This window comes from Schistocerca gregaria, chromosome 2 (assembly GCF_023897955.1).
Source record: "Schistocerca gregaria isolate iqSchGreg1 chromosome 2, iqSchGreg1.2, whole genome shotgun sequence".
Taxonomy (NCBI): domain Eukaryota; kingdom Metazoa; phylum Arthropoda; class Insecta; order Orthoptera; family Acrididae; genus Schistocerca; species Schistocerca gregaria.
In genome coordinates this window covers 630,623,971-630,644,888 of record NC_064921.1, presented here as the reverse complement: position 1 = coordinate 630,644,888, position 20,918 = coordinate 630,623,971, and the positions used below count along the sequence as shown (strand labels likewise).

At 44.5% G+C, this 20,918-nt stretch overlaps 1 protein-coding gene across 1 annotated transcript in view; it reads right to left on the bottom strand.

Moving 5' to 3' along the window:
• Window positions 1–20,918, bottom strand: part of LOC126335904 (ATP-binding cassette sub-family C member 4-like) — a 227,009-nt gene that overhangs the window by 157,031 nt on the left and 49,060 nt on the right. Inside the window, exon 3 of the mRNA XM_049999377.1 lies at window positions 12,022–12,123. Within this exon, the coding sequence (XP_049855334.1) occupies window positions 12,022–12,123 (102 nt within the window). The remainder of the gene's footprint in view (window positions 1–12,021; window positions 12,124–20,918) is intronic.

Genomic DNA, 20,918 nt, shown 5'->3' with positions numbered 1-20,918 from the left:
CGGTCTACAAGAAGCTGGATGAAATGTTGGAAAAAATAATAAAAAGTACGAAGAAGTTGGTGAAATAGAGGTTCGTTTCAAAGCTATCTCCTACATATAAAAACTGACTAAATTTATCAGAAGATGGATATAGATAGAAAAATGTACAAAATGTAAGTAGCAACTTACAAATAGTAAAAAAAGCACATATTGTTAAGGAAGTAGAACAAGAACCGAAGATTTCCTTAGTGACAGGTGACTATCACGTAGCTTAGAACAACTTCCTTCTTTTTCGGTTGCAAATTTTGAAATTGTCTCGACAGTATCGGTACCTTTCGTTATCTCATTTTTTTATTGATTAACTGCTTAATTATTATACTTGACTCGTAGTGAACTCAAGATTACACACGATTAATTCGATTTAAAAAAAAAAAAAATGTTCTCTCACATAACGCCATCGAAACACACAAAGTTTATAAAATCTTAGCTCCAAAATAAAGTTGGGAACAGTTTCGAAAAAGTCTTAGCTGTGAAATTTGTGCAAGGATACTGTATTCAGGAATCACACGATAATTGTCAACAGATTTTTGTAAAATCGTGATAAGTTTTAATCAAATGACTAGCATCTGAAGCAGCAAACGTCCCATGGTTTTGCAACCTGAAACGATTTCTTGTAGGAAGCGTCGATGTACTCATAACACTGATCTTCTCAGAGCGCAGCATTCTGTACAGTATAGCTTGAAAATCCGAGCTGGAAAATCTCCAGATAGGTTCCTTCATCTCGTCTATTTGCCAGGCAAGGTCATTAGTGGACCCTTACTGGGCCCAAATTTCACTGGGCTGAAATTCAGTGGGCCCAATTTTCAGTTCACGAACTCGAAAGAGAGAAAATGTTTTACAACAAAAATGAAATTTGTTGAGGATGAATGACAAGTGGAGGCCACCAATAATCTGTGACTATATTAACAGTACCGGTTAAAACCTCCAAGAAACTATCGATCCCAAGTTTCTACTGATCATTTAACATGTTACTATCCCTACTGAGTGTGTATTTAAAAGTTTCCAGTTGTTCACCTCAGTCGAAAATTAAGACTTCACCCAGATCTTTAGGGAAATGATTAGTAACGAGTAAATGTCCAGCAAACGTGGAGTGGTACATATTATCATTCTTCTTTCCTAGTAAATGTTCTTTAATGTGAAGATTTTTACGCTTAGCACATCTGCAATGGGAATGTTTTTAAGGGATTTTATGCTCTGGCGGTCACACATACTACGTTACTTGACATAAGGCTTCTTTGCTCTGAAATTTGTCGTCGCCAATATGTGATTTTACGTGTAAGTAATTTCTTAACCAGTTGTTTGTACGTCCTTTATACTTTCATAATTCTTAACTATAATGTAAAAAATTTCTTCAATAGCTTCATGTATTTCTGATTAAGATAATTTTACAACTGTTGAAATCATGGTCATGGGTTGTTAATAAAACAATGACTGCCACTGGTTAGCTGATTTTGTCGAATCATACACTTACATTCACCGTTGCTGAAAAGCAGCTACGTTCAAATTTCTAACTTAAAATTGTTCGAATTACAGTTTATTTTAGTATTTGATTACCAGTTTTTGTCATTCAGCCATCCTCAGTTTCTGTTAAAAAGAAGACTCTAGTCGTAAGAATACGTACGAACGATGGCAAGTTCATGGGTAAGCCTTACAATATAAACCGGGAAGTGGTAGGGTCGACGAAGTAAACCCTTCTAGGTACCTGTCTGGAAATCAAATGACGTCTTACTGGCCAACTGCAAGGCTCTGTGTTGTATAAGTTTATTCTGTGTCCACCTTGTCTCACTTTTAGTGCTGTCTGAGTAAAAGTATTAGTGGATATTGACATGGAGTGTGTCTACCCGTCTCCTTTATGTTTGGTGGGGACACTGTTTGAAGCGTATGAATTTCTGTGAAGGAATGACAGCCCATTGCTCCCCGAGACTCAAAACCGGGGAAGGTAATGGTGTTGGAAGCTGGGCTCTGGAATGAAGACGACGCTCTAACTGACCCCAGAGATGGTCCACTGATTTCAGACAATGTTACTATGCATAAAATATTGCCTCGCAGTTGCTGTTTTATGACGCAGAACGCTGTCATGCTAATACAAAAACTCATCACTCCGCACTCCTCGTCTACCGTGCGCAGCACACAATACTGTAAACTGTGCTTTTCTCCTTCCGCAGTTAGTATTTTTAAGTGCAATAAAGAAATCATACTCTAACGGCGAAAACCACACTCATACCGTAACTCCAACGAGGAGATGGTACTTTGCCAACACACATGATGGCAGGTAACGTTCTCCAAGCATTCACCAAACCCTAACCTTTCCATGTGACTGTCATAGGATATAGCGTGATTCATCACTCCGAATCACTCGTTTTCAGGCATCCACTATCCAGTTGCATCGCGCTTTGCTCCACCTCAAGCGTCGCTTAGATTTGACTACAGAAATGTATGGCCTATGAGAAGCTGCTCGACCGTTGTATTCCATTCTTTTTATCTCCATGCTCACAGTGATTGTGCCATCTAGACTACTGGTAGCTCTTTAGAACTCAAGTGTGATTTCTTCCGCTGGTTCCATGCGATTTTTTACAGCCACCTTCCACTTTTCTCGATGGCCGCTGTCCGTCAGTACATGAGATTTGGCTGGTCTTGGTTAACCTATGGTTGTTTCTTCGCCTTTTCATTTCACATTCACATCACCATCTGTCGTCACGGAAAGCTTTAAATGATTTGAAAAGTTCCCGATAGATTTGTTTCTCACGGTCAGTCCACGTTCGAAGTCGCTGTGCTAACCTGGCCGATCTATTCTGCCCTTTCTGTTTCTCTGCTGACAACACAATACTCCCGCGCCCTCGTATATAATACCAGCGACTCCAACTCTTGTGACACCTAGTGGTTAATCCCACATTACGAGCGGGTACTTTTGATCAGTTATTATACATCTAAGAAGGCTTATTTAGTACAAGTAAAGAGCAAAAGCATTTTCCTGGAAACGTTTACCGTTCCAAAATGTTACATAAAGTCAATGAACAGGTTACGTACACTGCAACGCATTTTGAGGCAAATTAGTATGGGAAAGCGCAGTCTCCATCGCTTATCTGCGTGAAGGCAAATGTGTGATCTGTTATTATGGTGTTATAGCTACGACATCGGAGAGTGTTTATAATGTAAACGTATTAATTGCAGAAACTACAGTACAACTTCAAAGAGCCAAGGTCGCTATTGCACAGCGTTTATTTGATGATCGGTTTCAGCAAACTATGTTGCCATCACCTGACCTCTAAAGCAGAGATCAACATATTCAGACCCACTCGGATCAGATTTAAGGAGGTATAATACAATTTTACGTAAACATATACTATACCACATAGTTTAACATACTTTCTACAGTGTATTTCACTGAATCTTGATAAAATGCATATTGTACCGTGTCATGTAGTACAACGATACTTCCTGAACAAGAGAACAATAGTATATCAGCAAGTCAAGCATAAAATAACTATTACATAAAACAACGTAATACAGAATGAAGACTGAGATTCTCAAGTAGACATTATAGACGTTACAACAATCCACCAGGTGGCACTGTAGTGGTAGTTACAAACAAAATTACGTCGTCTCATATAAAGTATAAAGCCAAACTTACGATCCAAGAATGTTACACTGCAAACGTAGAATAAATAATTCAAATCAGAGAAAGTTACACTTCTATGATGATCATAATTTTAAATTAATTTATACTAAACTTAAAATCACCCTAAAAAACGAAACAGGAAGCACTGTACCTTCAATACATCGTTTAATACATAAATATTGAAGCCAGTCATACTGCATGTTCGTATCATTAAAAAAATACAATAAAAATATACATGTCACAATACGCAGGAAGCATAAAGCCTCGACAACCATACACTGTTGCTCGGTACCTCGGTGTAGTTAAGCATACATGAAGGAATTACAAAGGGAAAATCAAGTGTTCGACTCACAACAACCAGAAACACGTCATTACAAGTACAGCAACCATACAGTGTAATCACCTTTCTGGCCTCATACATGTCACAATATTTACGCTATCAGTATGTAGCTCGACGTTTAGGTACTAGCATGGTGCTCGAGGTCTCGCTGTGAAAGACATAGATAACAAGACCACAGGAATAAGTAGCGTAACCCTGAAACTTGCTATGTAATACAATAAAAATACACTTGTTATGTAATGTATTCCATTATTCTACTCGTAGAAACCATGAACAAGTGGTTACAGTCATAACAGATATATAGATAGCGTCACGTAGCTTGCTGTACACAGTTCGCACTATGTTAAGCTATCACTGAAAAGGTTTTTTTTATTTTTTACTTTTCATTTTTTCCGACTAGTTTGAAGCGGCTCACCACAACTTCCTCTCCGCAGCCAAGCTCTTCAGAGTAGCACGTCCTCAATTATTTGCTGGATATATTCAAATCTTTGCCTTCCTCTGCGGTTTTTACCCTCTATAGCGTCGTCTGGTACGATGAAAGTTACTCCATAATGTCCTAACAGATGTCCTATCATCCTGTCCCATCTTCTTTTCAGTGTTTTCCAAACGTTCCATTCTCCAGCGATTCTGTGGAGAACCTACCCATTCCTTACGTAGTTGCTCCATCTATTTTCAATATTTTTCTACAGCGCCATACGTCAAAGGTTTCGAGTCTCCTCTTTTCCAGTTTCTCTTTCCTACAGTTCTGTGCTTCAGATGAACATTCTCATAAATCTGTAGCTTAAATTAAGCCCTATGTTTGATACTAGTAGACTTAATTTGGCCGCAAGTGATATCTGCCTTTTGTAATCTGCCTTTAATTTCCTTGCTTCGCACACCATACATTATATTACTTCCAAGGTAACAAAAATTCTTCACCTCATCTGCTTCTTAGTCACCAACTTTAATGCTACGTCTTTCATTAATCTCAGTACTTTCGAGATTTTTCTATTTACCATCAAACCATAATCTGTGCTTGGCTGATTGTACATTCCATTCGGTATGTCCTATACTTCTTCCTCTCTTTCACTGAGGATAGCAGTGTCATCAGCTAATCTTATCATCGACGTCTTTTTACCCTGAAGTTTACTCTCACTCACGAAGCTTCCTTTTATTTCCGTCAACGTTTTTTCGATCTATAGATTCAACATCAGTGGTGAAAGGCTGCATCTCTTTCTTACACCATTTTTAATCCGAGATCGTAGTTTTTCGTCTTTCATTCTTAATGTTCTCTCTTCTTTTTTGTTCACAGTATGTATTACCTATATTTCCCTATGAGTTACAACACCTTCAAACATCTTCCACCACTTTAGATTTTCAAACGCTTTTTACAGGTTGACAAATCTATCGAACGTGTTTTGATTTTCCTCCAGTCTTGCCTCCATTATCAGCAACGTCAGAACTGTCTCTCTGGGGCCTTTACCTTTCCTAAAACCAAACTGATCGTCATCTTACAGATCCTTAGTTTTCTTTCCAATCCTTCTGTATATTATTCTTCAGAGCCACTTTTTTATGCTTGTATTCCTCAGTTGACTTACTGAAGATAGTTTTCAATCCTGCCTAGCATTGCTGTGATCAGGATGGTGTGGATGATATTTTTCCGAAAGTGAGATGTTATATCTCCAGGCTTATAGATTTTACCAACCAATTTGAACAGTTCTTTGGTTACCACTTGCCCCAATGATTTTTTCGGAGGGTTGTTATCTATCCCTTCTGCCTTCTTTGACCTTAAATCTTCCTCGACTTCCTCGATCTCTTCATCTTCTGCTTGTGACGTCGACTTCAACTATTGTTGTTAACGTCAGTTTGCTGACGATTCTGATCAAAAATCCTATCATTTAACTGATAACAGTAACTCACTCTCTCTGCCCCATGACGAATCTTATCTCCGTTGCACAACACCATTTAATGCTGTTGTTGATATGCCCTTTCATCTGTCTCACCAGAAAACTTCATTTTCTTTCCATTCCACTTCACTAACTCTAACTCTATGTAGGCTGAGCCTTTGCATTTCCCCTTTCCGATTTTCTAGCTTACCTGTTACATTCATACTTATGACGTGCCACACTATGGCTTGTAGAATTTTACTCTTTCATTGGTTACTCACTCTCTTTCTCGTTATCGTCTCCCCCTTAGTTACCCTTTCACGTAGATCCAAATGGAGGACTGACATACATTTCTTCAATTTCTTCGTCATCTGTAGAGCTAGTTGGCATATAAACTTGTACTACTGTAGTAGGTGTGGGCTTCGTATCTATCTTGGCCACAATTATGCGTTCACTATGCTGTTTGTAGTAGCTTACCCGCATTCCTATTTTCCTATTCATTATTAAACCTGCTCCTGCATTACCCCTATTTGATTTTGTGTTTATAACTCTGTAGTCACCTGACCAGAAGTCTTGTTCCTCCTGCCAGCGAACTTCACAAATTCCGACTATATCTAACTTTAATCTATCTATTTCCCTTTTTAAATTTTCTAACCTACCTGTCCGATTAAGGCATTCCACGCTCCGATCCGTAGAACGCCAGTTTTCTTTCTCCTGATAACGACGTCCTCCGGAGATCCGAATGGGGGACTATTTTACCTCCGGAATATTTTACCCAAGAGGACGCCATCATCGTTTAACCATACAGTAAAGCTTCATGTCCTCGGGAAAAATTACGGCCGTAGTTTCCCCTTGCTTTCAGCCGTTCACAGTACCAGCACAGCAAGGCCGTCTTGGTTATTGTTACAAGGCCAGATCAGTCAATCATTCAGACTGTTGCCCCTGCAACTACTGGAAAGGCTGCTGTCCCTCTTCAGGGACCACACGTTTGTCCGGCCTCTCAACAGATACCCCTCCGTTGTGGTTGCACCTACTGTAAGGAAATCTGTATCGCTGATGCCCGCAAGCCTCCCCACCAACGGCAAGGTCCATGGTTCATGGGGGGGGGGGGGGGGGGGGAGGTTCACTGTCATATTTAGACTAAATTAATAGTGATTGGAAACGATAGATCACAAAATTAAAACATCCTGATGACTTCCTCCCAAGACCAGACAGGACTGCTCCGTAAAGCACCTCTGTCCCCTTACCGAGTCAGTTAAAGAGAATTTGCAAACCATCCACGCTAGCGAAATGGCTCCTCAATTTAATAAGTGCTGAGGAGACATTTGTTGAGTGTGAAATATCAGACTAGCTCTCTCGCTGCACGCTTAGGTTTTTCATCCTTTATGATGGCCTCTTCCCTTCTCTGGCCTGACTAAAATGACGCCAGTTAGAAAACATTTTCCCTGTTTAAGAAGTTATCGGAATAGTTTCATGGAGTTGAAAATGTTCAAACAAACTCTTTGTGCTTACTTTTGCATCCTTGTCAGGGACCGTTCCCTTCTCTGTTCCATTCAAAAATTCTTTTTACAAACATCCGCGCAATCATCCAACGACAGTTCCTTATGGAATACAGCATAAAGGGAAAAATATTTTCTAGAACAAGTGAAATAAAACAAATGGTTCGGTTTATTATCTCTCCAGAGCTTTAGCACAGTCTTTCCAGGGTAAAAATGTAGCATGACGTCAATGATGGAAATAAATCAAGTTACATGAAACGAACAGATGCGCTCGTTACAGTATTCCAAAGTACTGCGCAATGCAAACGTTCACGTTTAAACTTTAATGTGTATGGTACATAAGTCTAGCCAGAATCATCAAATCACCATGAAGATTACTGAAACTGATGGCCTCTTCCTAATTTGCTTTAATTAATTAACAAAATCCATTACGTAAAAATTTCTGCAGAACTTGGAGATACTAACTTCGCTATATGAGAATGCAGGATTTGTCGGCGAATTTCGATGATAAAATATTCTTGGGTAGACAGCAGAGTAAATGCGTCGTTCTCAGGCAACGTTTCAGCACGTTTCTTACTTGCCATCTTCAATCGAAGCGTAGGACGCTCCATGCTGACGCTACCGAGGCTAATTCTTTTTATTTTGATTTCGTAGTGTGCGCCCGAGCAGGGAACACACGTTTTGTGTATCCTCGCTCACCAGCGCGGCTTGGTGTTGACAACAGCCTGTTAGGGCTTTTTAGGGACTCGGGTAGCAAAATCCACGTGGCGTGACCCCCTATCAAAGAAAGCAAAATTGTCAGCACTTTCTTTGTATTGAGGGCCACGACATAGAGGAGGACCCGAAAAAAGAAGATAGCTTCGATGAGACGCAGAGTGTGGCGTATGATCATCCAGGGGAGGTTTCCCGGGCTACGGCAGCATCCGACCTCCCACCACCGAAGAAGACGAGCGAGAGTGATGCGCGCGGCCGCCGGGTGGACGTGGAAATTTCCGCTAACTTTCGGCGCTTCACCCGCACACCCTCAGGACGGAGACGACGTGCAGAACCACCGGTCACTAAGTCAAACGAGGAAATTGCCTCCGCCTTCACCACGGTGACCCCTGACTCGGTGCGAAAGGCATGAGACCCCAATGCTTCAACTGCCAGAGCATGGATCATGTGGCAAAATATTGAAGGATGCCTGAACACTGCTCCAAGTGTGCCGAGGAGCACCAGTCGCGGGACTGCCCCAAGAAGAAGGAAGACCCGCCGAAGTGCTGCAACTGCAACGGGGACCACGTCACCTGCTGTCATCCAGTACCGCAGCCGCCTGCAGTCGAGGGAGGAGGCTTGCCGGCGCACGCGGCTGCAAGGTGGGTTGCCGCCCGCGTGTCGCTCCGCTGCCAACCACGGGAAACGTCTCGACTGAGTCAAACCTTCCGGAACCAGCGAAGGAAGACACAACCGAGTTGGCCGCGCTTCTGCGGTCGCTCAACCAGCTGATCACTCAGCTCCCGATGCACGTGGGAGAAGTGACGCCGGCCCTCCAGGCCACCGCCGGGAGAAGCCAGCCCTGAAATGGGTAACGACCATATTTATGGGTTAACCATTTGCACGTTCAACGCTGGGGGTCTCCACGCCCAGAAATTTCGCCAATTCATACGGGACGAGGCGGTCGACTTCTGCCTTGTGCAGGAGACCTTCCTCAAACCCGGAGTCGACGTGACAACAGCAAATGTTTGCTTCCATCGGGCTGACAGAGACACCCACGGGGGCGCACTGCCATCTACGTGGAGAAGTCAGTGAGCCACCACCGAGTCCAGCTGCCGGCGCTTAATGAGCTGGAGACCACAGGAGTGGCCGTCAACACCACCGTCGAAAAGATTCTTTTCGTGTCACTGTATCGGCAGCCTGACAGACCACTAGACGAAGCCGACTTCTACGCCCTTCTGTCGTTGGAGGGGCGATATTTCGTAGCCGAATGGAACACAGAATGGAACAGCGAATTGTCAACCGCAGGGTGAGACACCTCTCTCACGCCGTTCATCGTAAAGGCGCGATCACCCTGGGGCCGTTTGACCCCGCGAACTTCCCTCTATGGGGACAACCGAACGTGCTCGATATTGCCCTTCTCATGGGCATCGGGCGATTCGCGACCGCCGAGACTCGAAACGTCCTGTCTTCCGACCACGTACCGGTCGTCTTTGGCCTCGACGTGGTCGAAGATTCCCTTCCAGAGAGCCGTCCGAGGTATCGCAGGCTGGACACAGAGCTCTTTCGGACGAAAGTCCTCCAGCTTTACGAGGACGCGCCAAACCCCACGGAGGTGGGATCAGACCCCGCTCAAGCATTCTTCACCCGAAGAACACTCCGAGCTACGGAAGCCACTCCGAGACATCGCCAAGGGCCACGACACTTCTCGCGACAGCTACCGCGCCATATTTTGGACGCGATCACCGTTTCGTGAACGGCAGCTAACTCGCCAACCAGACACGAAGTGCCACTTAAACAGCGTGAGACGGGAAATTAAGTCAGCAGTCGAGAAACACAGGAGCATTGCATGGTGGTAAAGTCCTTCCTACGGCGGCGACAGAGAATGCCGCCCTTACAGGTCGGGAACAACTTCGCCAGTGACCCGAATGCGAAAGCCAGTGCTCTGGCTGACGCGTTCGCAGCGAACTTTACACCGGTGGCCGACGTCATCGACGAGGAGCACATACGACGGGTCCGAGGGCAACTACCAACCTTCAGCACTGCAAAGTAGGAAGGCGACGTTATCGCGACGATAATGGAGGAAGATGTTGCTGTACAGCTTCACTCGCTGAATGTCAAGAAGGCTGGAGGCAGCGATGGTGTCACAAAGCTCCTGCTGAAGAACATTCCTCCGGGTTGTCGATGTTTTCAATGGGATCCTCAGGTCGGGTGTCTACCCCTCTGAATGGAAACTTCCGGAGGTCTTTGGCCATTCTGAAATCCGGCAAGGACCCGCGCCAGGTATCCAGCTATCGATCCATCAGCCTGCTCCCGTCCCTCTCGTAGGTTTTCGAGTGGCTGTACGCGAGAAGAATGATGCAGCTCGTCACAGAGGAGGGCATAATCCCTCACGAACAGTTTGAGTTCCGAGAACAACATGCCACTTCCCACCAGGTCATGCGGGTGTAGAACCGGCGATGATATCACTGTAAACAAGAGAATACCTCGGGGCAGTGTTTCTCGACGTCTCCCGAGCGTTTGACTCGGTATGGCACGACGGTCTCGAGTTCAAACTACTTGAACACGGGATACCGACGTCCCACATGGCACTACTGCGGTCGTACCTGTCTGAACGAACCTTCCACGTGAGGGCCGACGACAATACGTCCACAGATCGGCAGATTCGTGTAGGGTTGCCGCAAGGGTAGATACTCGGCCCCTTGCTGTACTCCCTGTACACTGCCGACGCTCCGAAGGTGCCAGGAGTTGAACTGGCTCTGTCCGCGGATGATACACCCCTGTTCACTTGCAGCATGAACGCCCAAGTGCTGAGACACCGCCTCCAACGCGCGTACGAAGCCTTGGGCTCATGGGCAACAAAGTGACAGCTGAAATTCAACGACAGGAAGAGCCAGGCAGTTGTCTTCACCCAAAGACTCCTGTCGTCAGGGCTTACATCAGTCGAAATCCTGGGAGAACCTATCCCATGAAGCGGGACGGCGAAATACCTAGAGGTTACCCTAGATTGCAGGCTGACCTAGAAGCATCACATCCGTGATGTCAAAGGGAGAGCAATAGGACGCCTTCGCACACTCTAACCTCTGCTAAACCCACATTCGTCGTTGCCACCGCAACACGGCATCACGCTATATCTAACCTTGGTTCGCTCACTGTTAGAGTATGCGGCCGTGATCTGGGGGAAAGCCGCAGATGTTCACTTTGTGCCTCTGCAGCGGATACAGAAGCGCTCTCTGAAGACCGCCATGCGTCTTCCCAGGCGCTATTCGACGGGGACACCGCTATCCTGCCTCTCCGAGATAGGATCCGCACCACCGTCAGGAGGTTCCACGAGAAAGCGGGCCACTGCCGCAACCGGCTCGTACGAGGACCGGGCCAACAACCACACCACAGGCCAACCGAACGCTGACCTGACCTGCTGAGCGATTAAGTTTTACTACTCCAACAGGAGAGTGTTTTTAATTCGTCTACAAGTATACACCAGCAAAGACGAATCAAGGAGCCAAGTCATACATTCTCTCCCCTTTAGGAACTGCAAGAATGACTTATCTGTCTAAACTGCACCATCCCGGGCCAAGGACCCGGCTCGTCTTGTAGCGTCAGCGTCAGAGAACCCGACACTTCACCTCAAGATGGCAAGAAAGAAACTTGCCGAATCGTTACCGGAGAACGACGCAATTACTCGGCTGTCAACCTGAGAAGATTTTATCGTACTAACTAGGCATTTTCGATTTCTGCGAGGTCTTCAAGAGCAAAGCTACATATACAATCCCCCCTAGGTCTCTTGGGCAAAAGGAATTTGTAGTGCCGAATTCACGTCAGGCGTGAGGACACATGCAAAATCCATCAAGATATCAAGGGGAGGTCACAGTTCCCTGTAATCTTAGTGTACTGCATAATTGAGTTATGTCTGTTTTAATTCAAATGAGACACAATGTATCCTTGAGAGATAAAGAGATAGCTTACTTTTCCAGTCTATCAGCCAAGACGTCACTAGCGTCTTCATCGAGCCTGTCAAAGAGATCGTCTTCTGTCAGGTGCCCCTTCCACACCAGCTTCCGTATCCACCTGCAACAAACACTTTTACATTAATTGTTGCTCTTGCGTGAGCAGTTATTTGATATTTTTTTATGTAATTGTTACTTCATTTACAGTGACATCACTGTTTTATATTGGTTCATGGTATATATATATATATATATATATATATATATATATATATATATATATATATATATATATGTGTGTGTGTGTGTGTGTGTGTGTGTGTGTCTGTGTGTGTATTGAAAATTCCTATATTTCATGTTTACAACAGATATAATTTATATGGCACCACAATAAAAGCAAATAAGTGGACAACATACGTATGTAAGATACTACGAGAAATAATGAATAGACATTTCCGTTCAGACATTTGTAAGGCATCGGTTTTTTTTTTTTTTTTTTTTTTTTTTTTTTTTTTTTTTTTTGGACGCAGTGTCTATCAAACTACAAAAAGTGTTCTAAATGGCGTACTGCAGTGTTCGAAGAAGTCTGTAATCATGTTGTACGAACATACACACTGACTTTTTTTTATATACAAACTCGTATTCTCCATTTTGGGTGTGGTATAACTAATCTTCTCTCTCAGATAGAGCAACAACCCACAGGGTGTTTCACCAACCAGATATTAATATACGTCCAGCTAACGACTGAAGCTACCTAAAATGTTTTAAGCAGCATCTTTTGAAGTGTATGAACAGTAAATCAGCAGACCTCAGCCGAGTTCAGTGCCTTGGACAGAGTGCTGGGACTCAAACATTGATCACTGCCTCCCGATACAGCACTTCCGTACCTTTGATTATGTATGCCAATGAACTGGGATGCTGATTAGTCTTCAGAAAGCCTCTGTAGTTTGGCACACTGCCGAGTGGCAATAGACAGCCGTCAGTTACTGACCCTGCTCTAGACGGTTCCAGGGTGACAAAGAAATGCGAAGTCAAGGGAAAGCAAAATCAGTGCTGTGCAGTGGCGTTTAAACCCTTAGTGACTCCGTCTTCGCCGAAGAGCTGGTCATTATGGTTGCAACCAGTCTGTGTCTGCCACAGCATTAGAGTTTCAGCCGTAGCAATGTCGCCCCACTACTGCTGTTGCTGTGCTCTGGCCTACAGCTGCTGCCAGACTGCCCAGGCCCTGGCAGCCGACAGTGTGATGCTGCCTCTACAGGACCGCTTGCCGTCACATCTGCCACCAGAGTCTGCCAGCCACGCTCTGTTGCTCTCCAGCCTTTGGTTCAGCGTCAGACTCAGGTCTGAAAGTGCCACTGCCCTACCTCGGGATCGTAGTGGGGCCGCACTCTGCCTTGGCTGTAGTCGACTCAGCTCCCAGCGTGCTGGCTACACCAGTCTAGCGTGCCACCACCCAAGCAGACATGTTAATCACACACTTCATTTACCTTGTCTGCCACTACCAGTTCAGTATTATGAGCCAACATCAAACTGAGCCAGAGATGATGGCATACCTGAGTGGATGTTCAGCTTCAATGAATTAATGAAGAACAATTGATGTTCACCATTTGGTTCTCTACAGTAGCCCACAACGTCACATCCATCTCCCTAGCCATCGGAGAGATCCCAAGAGGAGGCTATCCTGACTCACAAGAAGACGGCTCCCAACACCACGTAGCGGTCATTCTCACCCACGGCCAGCCACAAAATGGTGGCAGAAGCAGGACGGTTTGGGGACGGAAACGTAAGTGCGCTTCGTTCTGAAGACAGATAACTGCAAATTGTTACTGAAGTGGGACAACAACACATTCGTATGTGAGTAGCATCTCAAACTTCAGATTATCACTAGTGGAATCCTTGTATCCTGGTATCTTCCTTGTGTTCTGTTTGTTTACTATATCAGGTACTGAATCAGTTGTAGTGCTTGGTATAGGCTCGACAGCTGAACCATAACACCTATGCTATGCACACACAGTAACTTACCAGGACACATAGCCCTGTGCACTAAGTCTCATGATGTAATTTGTTATGGTTTGCCATCGACCAGAGTGTTGCGCAAGCCATTACAAGCACTGCTCTGCCTTACACGTGGTAAACTGTGGATGCCAATACGACTTTTAGTAATACAGAACCAGAAAACGACATCAATACAGGTTTCGAATTACTGGAGAACATCTCAGGTTCTATGAGAAGTAATATGATCTTTTTCTAATGTGTGGTATGGGCACAGGATGGTAGCTGAAATGCGACTGTGACCCAGGATGTAAACCCATGGTAACGGAGCGCTCAGTTAAGTGGGACCACTAAATTACTTGTTTGCTTTCAGAATGAGAGGCAGCCTGAGTTTAGATATGAAGTACCCCAAAGAATACTATGATGACGTACTATGTGCGTTCTTGGTGTATTTTGAAGATGAAATAAGTGTCAGGAACGTGTAATAGTTCGTGTTCATTGAGTGAAAGAATACGACAATAGTAATGCTACCACTTGCTCCTTCCTTTTAAAGAGAGTTTTCATTATTTATTAGGTCATAGTGCTTATCTAACCTTATCTAACAGGATAGTATGCATATAAAGGGTGTATCATAATTAATGGCATAAACGCATACAGTTGAAAGAACACGATACTAGAAGCAAAAATGTCTGAGTAAACATAGGGTCGAAAATGCATACCTTAAGAGCTACGAGAAATTATTCATCTTCGATACTGTGAAGCATATCTCTTCCACTGAAAGCTCTTTGCTTACCATATTTTGATAAATGATAATGTGGATAAAAACAAGAAAAAAATGTCCAGTAAACATGTGCTCTAAAATGCGTACCTTAACAGCTATGAGCATGTGCTCATCTTCACTACTTGGAAACACAACTCTTCTAATGAACAATTGCTCACAACTTTTAAAGCATTTTAGAGCAAATGTTTACTGGATATTTTTTCTTGTTTTTGTCCATTCTACTACTTCCCAAAATGTGGAAAGCAAAGATCTTGCAGTAAAAGAGATTTGCTTCACAGTATCGAAGATAAAAAATAGCTCGTAGATCTTAAGGTATGCATTTTCGATCCTATCTTTACTGAGACTTTTTTGCTTCCAGTATCGTGTACTTTCAACTGTATGCGTTTACGTCATTAATTATAAACATTCTGTAGATTAACAGGAGCAGAAGTGTACAGCTCAGGGAGAACCTGGTCTATTTTTAGGTTAGCCAAAATAGAAGTTTTTAATATTGTTTGTGAAATGCAGGGTATGACCTAAAGCTTTGTACACTATTTTTATTCGAGTTGTTAGAGCTATATTATGTAACTAATATTAGACTGTGGGAGGTGTGAATGTTACAAATGGGTTAAAATACCTTCCTGATTCGTATTCCTTTCCCTTGAAATGAAATGACATAGCTGCTAACAGAACTGATAGTGAGAGTTGAAGTGAAGACAATGGAAATGAGAAGACAGCGTCTCAGTGGTTGTGAGATAGTGTAAATAGTGCAAAGGATCAAGTGTCACTGTGGGTGCAGCAGATGACACCAAAGTGTGTAAGTGAATCAGTGCTTATGTTGCAGACGGTTTTCAGTACAAATTCGGGGGCTGAATTATTCTTAGGAAGAAGGAGTTTTAACAGAGTAGAAGACAGATGTACTCAGCGTGGGCAGAGCTCTGGGACTAAAGCATTACCGGAAAATGCCCCAGCTGACACAGCAACTTAGCAGAAGCGGCCACTTCCATAGTGCCGTCTCCCAAGTTCCAACGATCTGGCACTTTGACCAGCTTTAAGAAGCTTCTGCAGTTTGACACAATACCGCGTCTCAATACACGCACATCAGTAGTCGACCGTGCTCCAGACATTCTCACAGTGACACAGAAACGCAGACCCTTACAAGAAAGTCATTGCTGTGCAGCTGCATACCAGCCCCTCCCAGACCAGCCTTTGTCATCTGCCAGCTGTGCAACATAGCTGTGCCCAATCTGTGACACTGTAGCCTTGGAGTCTTAGCCAAGAATATGTTGTCACCCCCACTACCGCTTCCAGGCTCCAAACCCCAGCCTGATTGCCCAAGCGCTGGTGGCCAACACTCTGCCACTTCATAATTTGCTGGCCGTGGTGGCCGAGCGGTTCTAGGCGCTACAGTCTGTAACCACGCTACCGCTACGGTCGCAGGCTCGAATCCCGCCTCGGGCATCGATGTGTGTGATGTCCTTAGGTTAGGTTAGGTTTAAGTAGTTCTAAGTTCTAGGGGACTGATGACCTCAGAAGTTAAGTCCCATAGTGCTCAGAGCCATTTGAACTTCATCATTTCTGCCGCCGGAGTCCGCCAGCCATCTGCCACTACTCTCCAGTCTTCGGTTGGGAGGTAGTGTCTGGGGAGCTCAGCACCCTACTACAAGTCAATACGTGTCGCTGCCCTGCCTCGTGCCCGTAGGGGGCCGCTTCCTGCCTTGGCTGTTGCTGTCGACTCGGCACCTACCGTGCCAGCTACACCAACTTAGCGTGCCACCACCCCAGTAGTGTGTGTTAAATGCACACTGTGTTCACCTCGCCTGCGGCTACAAGTTGCAATATTACGAGCTTATGCTAAACCAAGACAGAGACGAGGGCGTCCCTGTATGATTGTCCAACATGAATAAATTAATAAATAAACGCTTGTGCTGACCGTTTACTTTTCTACAGCAGTCAACAACGTCACACCCATCTCCCCAATCGCGAAAAAGCTCAAGACTTCCCAGGTGGAGGTCGACCCCGTCCTGACGTACAAGAAGACGGCCCCCACCACCATGTAGCGGTCATCCTCGCCCCATGTTCGCAGCTCGTGGTCTGGTGGCTAGTGTGAGCCTCTGGATCACAGGCTCCCGGGTTCGATTCCTGGCTGGTTGGGGATTTTATCTACCCGGGTACTGGGTGTTTGTGTTGTCCTCATCATTTCATCATCATCATCATCATTCTTGATAGTGTTTCGATTGGACCATGGAAAAAAGTTGGACTGTGTAAAAATTGGGACTTTGCACGAGCGCTGATGACCGCACAGTTGAGCTCCCCACGAATCAAACTTCATCACACCCCTACCCGCTACAAGTTGGTGACATAAGTGGGACCGTTTGGATAGCAAAAAGAATGTATGCTTCATTCGGATGACAAGAGCGCAAGTGATGACTCAGATGGGACTAAACATATGTTAGCTGCTCAGAAATTTTACTTTCGTTAGCGGGATCCTTCTGTACTGGTATCTTTTCATCCTTTGGGCCTGATAGCCTTGTGTTAGGTTTACTATGACAGATCGTGACTCAGTTGCAGTCTTTGGTGAAGGCCCGAGAGCCAAACCATTAACACCTGTGGGATGTACCAAATTTATCAGGACAAACATCTCTCGATGAAATTTGTTACGTATGCATAGAAAAGTGCGTTATGCAAGCCAGTGCTGGGGGTGCACCTGGCTTGGGTTTGGGAAACCGTGAGGGCTGATCCGCGGCAGCTACTTTTCATCTTTTCTTCCCCCATCATTTGCTGGCACTCTACTTGATGTCATGAATTACCCTTACCTTCCAGTGAATCTTGAAAACACATTGGAGAATGTATAGCGGAGAGTGGCTGGGTATGAGACGACACATCAACACGGACAGTAGTCGGCCCGTCGGCTTTGTAGGCCATTGGTTCTGTTTGTGTGAAGACTGATTAGTTGCGAGTGTACTGTTAGTGATCGCAGTGAGGGTTTCACCAAGCCCTTCAGTGTGCTCCAGTTGAATTGTCTTCCCTTATATCCGTACTGTCCACTTTTTGATGCTGGCGTTTTGTATTGAGCTGGAATGATGGAATAACGACTTTTTGATGTAGCAACGCCTGGTATCTCTAGCGCTGTGATATGTCTGCTTCTGTGACTCTCGCTTTATAGATCTCCAAAAATTTTTCACCTTTGGTAATTTTGCTAATCACAAATGGTCCGTTTGAATTTGATCCATTTAATGGTTAGTTTTTGTTTTCACACGCGTAACGATGGCTGCTTGCCATTATAAGTGCTACTTGAGGTGTTGGTATCTCAAATCTGGAGGGTTTCAAATCAGTGAGTCGTCAGGACATTTCTCGTTACCCTAGTGTGTCCACTAAGTGGACCAGACTTATCAGGATATTTATAACAGTGTGGAAGTCTGTCACACTGGTCCAGACTTCAGATACTGGAACAGATCTACTGTGACGTCAGAATCCGAAATGGGTGACCTGGAATACAAGGTTCCCATAGAACATGGCGTCCATGACATACTGAGATAGGCTCTAAGTTGTCAGAATCTGAGTTCTGAAATACTGACACTATGACGTCAGAGACAAAGGATGTTTGTACTTGTCGAGGCCTGTCTGCTGGCCTACTTGACATATTCCCCCCCCCCCCCCCCCCCAAGTTTGAATGTCTCCACATGCATCTTTATTCAAACAACATTGTGACGAACAAACCTTTAAAGCATGCCCCTCCTCCCACAGCATCCTTGACTTATTCCCCTGAGCTAAAGTCCAAATTGTACACTGTTCACTAGGAACAGTTGCATCTTTATTTAAACAAATAACTTGCCAGGGGAAGTTCCCATTTCCATGATCACGAAGTTACCACACACCAATTTGGTCAAGAAATCCGATTATCCATGGCACCCCCTACTAAGAGCCCACTGACCGTGGAGTCACACCATCGTACACAGGTTACAGCTCGTTCAAAGACATGCATATTACCGATTCGATAAGTCACGCAGACTGGAGTGGAGAAGTTCTGATTCCCGACACTAACATGTTATTGTGGCAGCACCTCAGCCACGACGTGCATGACTGGAGTTATATAATGGGAAACATAAAAAAATGCAGGGTCCAAACTTGTACTTTAACCCGAATGACAGGGAATCAAAATTAAATATCAATTTATGCCAATTTAAAGTGATGAGAAGTCTGCTGGCTGTCCAAATATGAAGCACTCTTCCTAACTTTCAAACTGAATAGCCCACCGATACAACCTGTATGGCTGTCAGACACACGTCACTGTCGAATGTAGTTTGGGGGGAGGGGAGGGGGGAATAAACGGGAGTGTACCTTCTTCTGAACATGGCTACCCTTCCCCTCCCCCCTCCCCCCCCCCCCCCCGCCAAACCGCCCCAATCCCACCTATCACACTGCACCGACTGTCGGTCGAATCGCGGATGGCATTTCCCGTCACATCCACGACTACTCACTGTGCAATACTGTGCACGTCCTGCTAGGCCAGATCATGTGCCGTACCAGAGACATTCTTCCAGTCTGACAGACCATGTGTAAGCCACCACCACTAATGCTCAGAGTGCACAGCATGACGTCACAGGCCCCTGAATTCACCGCTACGTAGAGGCTGCTTTTGCTTGCAGTAGATATGTATGTGAACCGGCCAGCACAAGATCTACTGTGCGCTAAGACAGTGTGTCCACACCACAGTCCACATGCTTTCTGAGGTACTCCTAATATCTACATCAACGTGATTACCCTTTCACAATTAAGTGCCTGACAGAGAGTTCAATGAACCACCTTCAAGCTGTCTCTCTACAGTTCCAGTCACGAACGGCGCGGGAAAAACGAGCACTAAAATTTTTCTGTGCGAGCTCTGATTTCATCGCGATGATCATAATTCTCTATTTAGCTGGGTGCCAACAGAATGTTTTCGCAATCGGAGGAGAAAATGGTGATTGAAATTTCATGAGAAGATCCCGACGCAACGAAAAGCACCTTTGTTTTAATATTTTACACTGCAATTCACATATCGTTTCTGTGGCACAATCACCCTATTTCGTGATAATACAAAACGAGCCGCCCTTCTTTGAACTTTTTCAATGTCATCCGTCAGTCCCACCTGATACGGATCCCACACCGCACAGGAATACTCCAGAATAGGGTGGACAATTGTAGCGTAAGCAGTCTCTTTAGTAGATCTGTTGCATCTTCTAAGTGTTCTGTCAACGAATCACAGTTTTTGGTTTGCTCTACCCACAACATTATCTATGTGATCGTTATAATTTAGGCTATTTGTAATTGTAATCCCTAAGTATTTAGTTGAATTTACAGCCTTCAGATTTGTGTGACTTATTGCGTAATCGAAATTTAGCTGATTTTTTTCAGTACTCATGTGAATAATTTCACAGTTTTCTTTACTCAGGGTCGACTGCCACTTTTCGCAACATACAGATATCTCATCTAAATCATTTTGCAACTCATTTTGGCCATCTGATAACTTAACAAGATGGTAAATGACAGTATCATGTGTAAATAATCTAAGAGGGCTACTCAGATTGTCTTCTATGTCGTTAATATAGATCAGGAACAAGAGAGGGACTATAGCAGCCGGCCGCGGTGGTCTAGCGGTTCTAGGCGCTCAGTCCGGAACCGCGCGACTGCTACGGTCGCAGGTTCGAATCCTGCCTCAGGCATGGATGTGTGTGATGTCCTTAGGTTAGTTAGGCTTAAGTAGTTCTAAGTTCTAGGGGACTGATGACCGCATATGTTAAGTCCCATAGTGCTCAGAGCCATTTGAACCATTTGACTATAGCACTTCATTGGGGAACGCCGGATATTACTTCTGTTTTATTCGATGACTTTTCGTCTATTACTAAGAACTGTGACCTTTCTGACAGAATATCACGAATCCAGTCGCACAACTGAGGCGATATTCCAGAGGCACACAGTTTGGTTAGGAGACGCTTGTGAGGAACGGTGTCGAAAGCCTTCTGAAAATTTAAAAATATGGAGTCAATTTCACATTCCTCTAAGATAGCACTCATTACTTCATGAGTATAAAGGGCTATTTGTGGTCCGCAAGAACGAAATTTTCTGAATCCGTGCTGACTATATGTCAGTAAATCGTTTAATTCGAGGTGCTTCATAACTTTCGA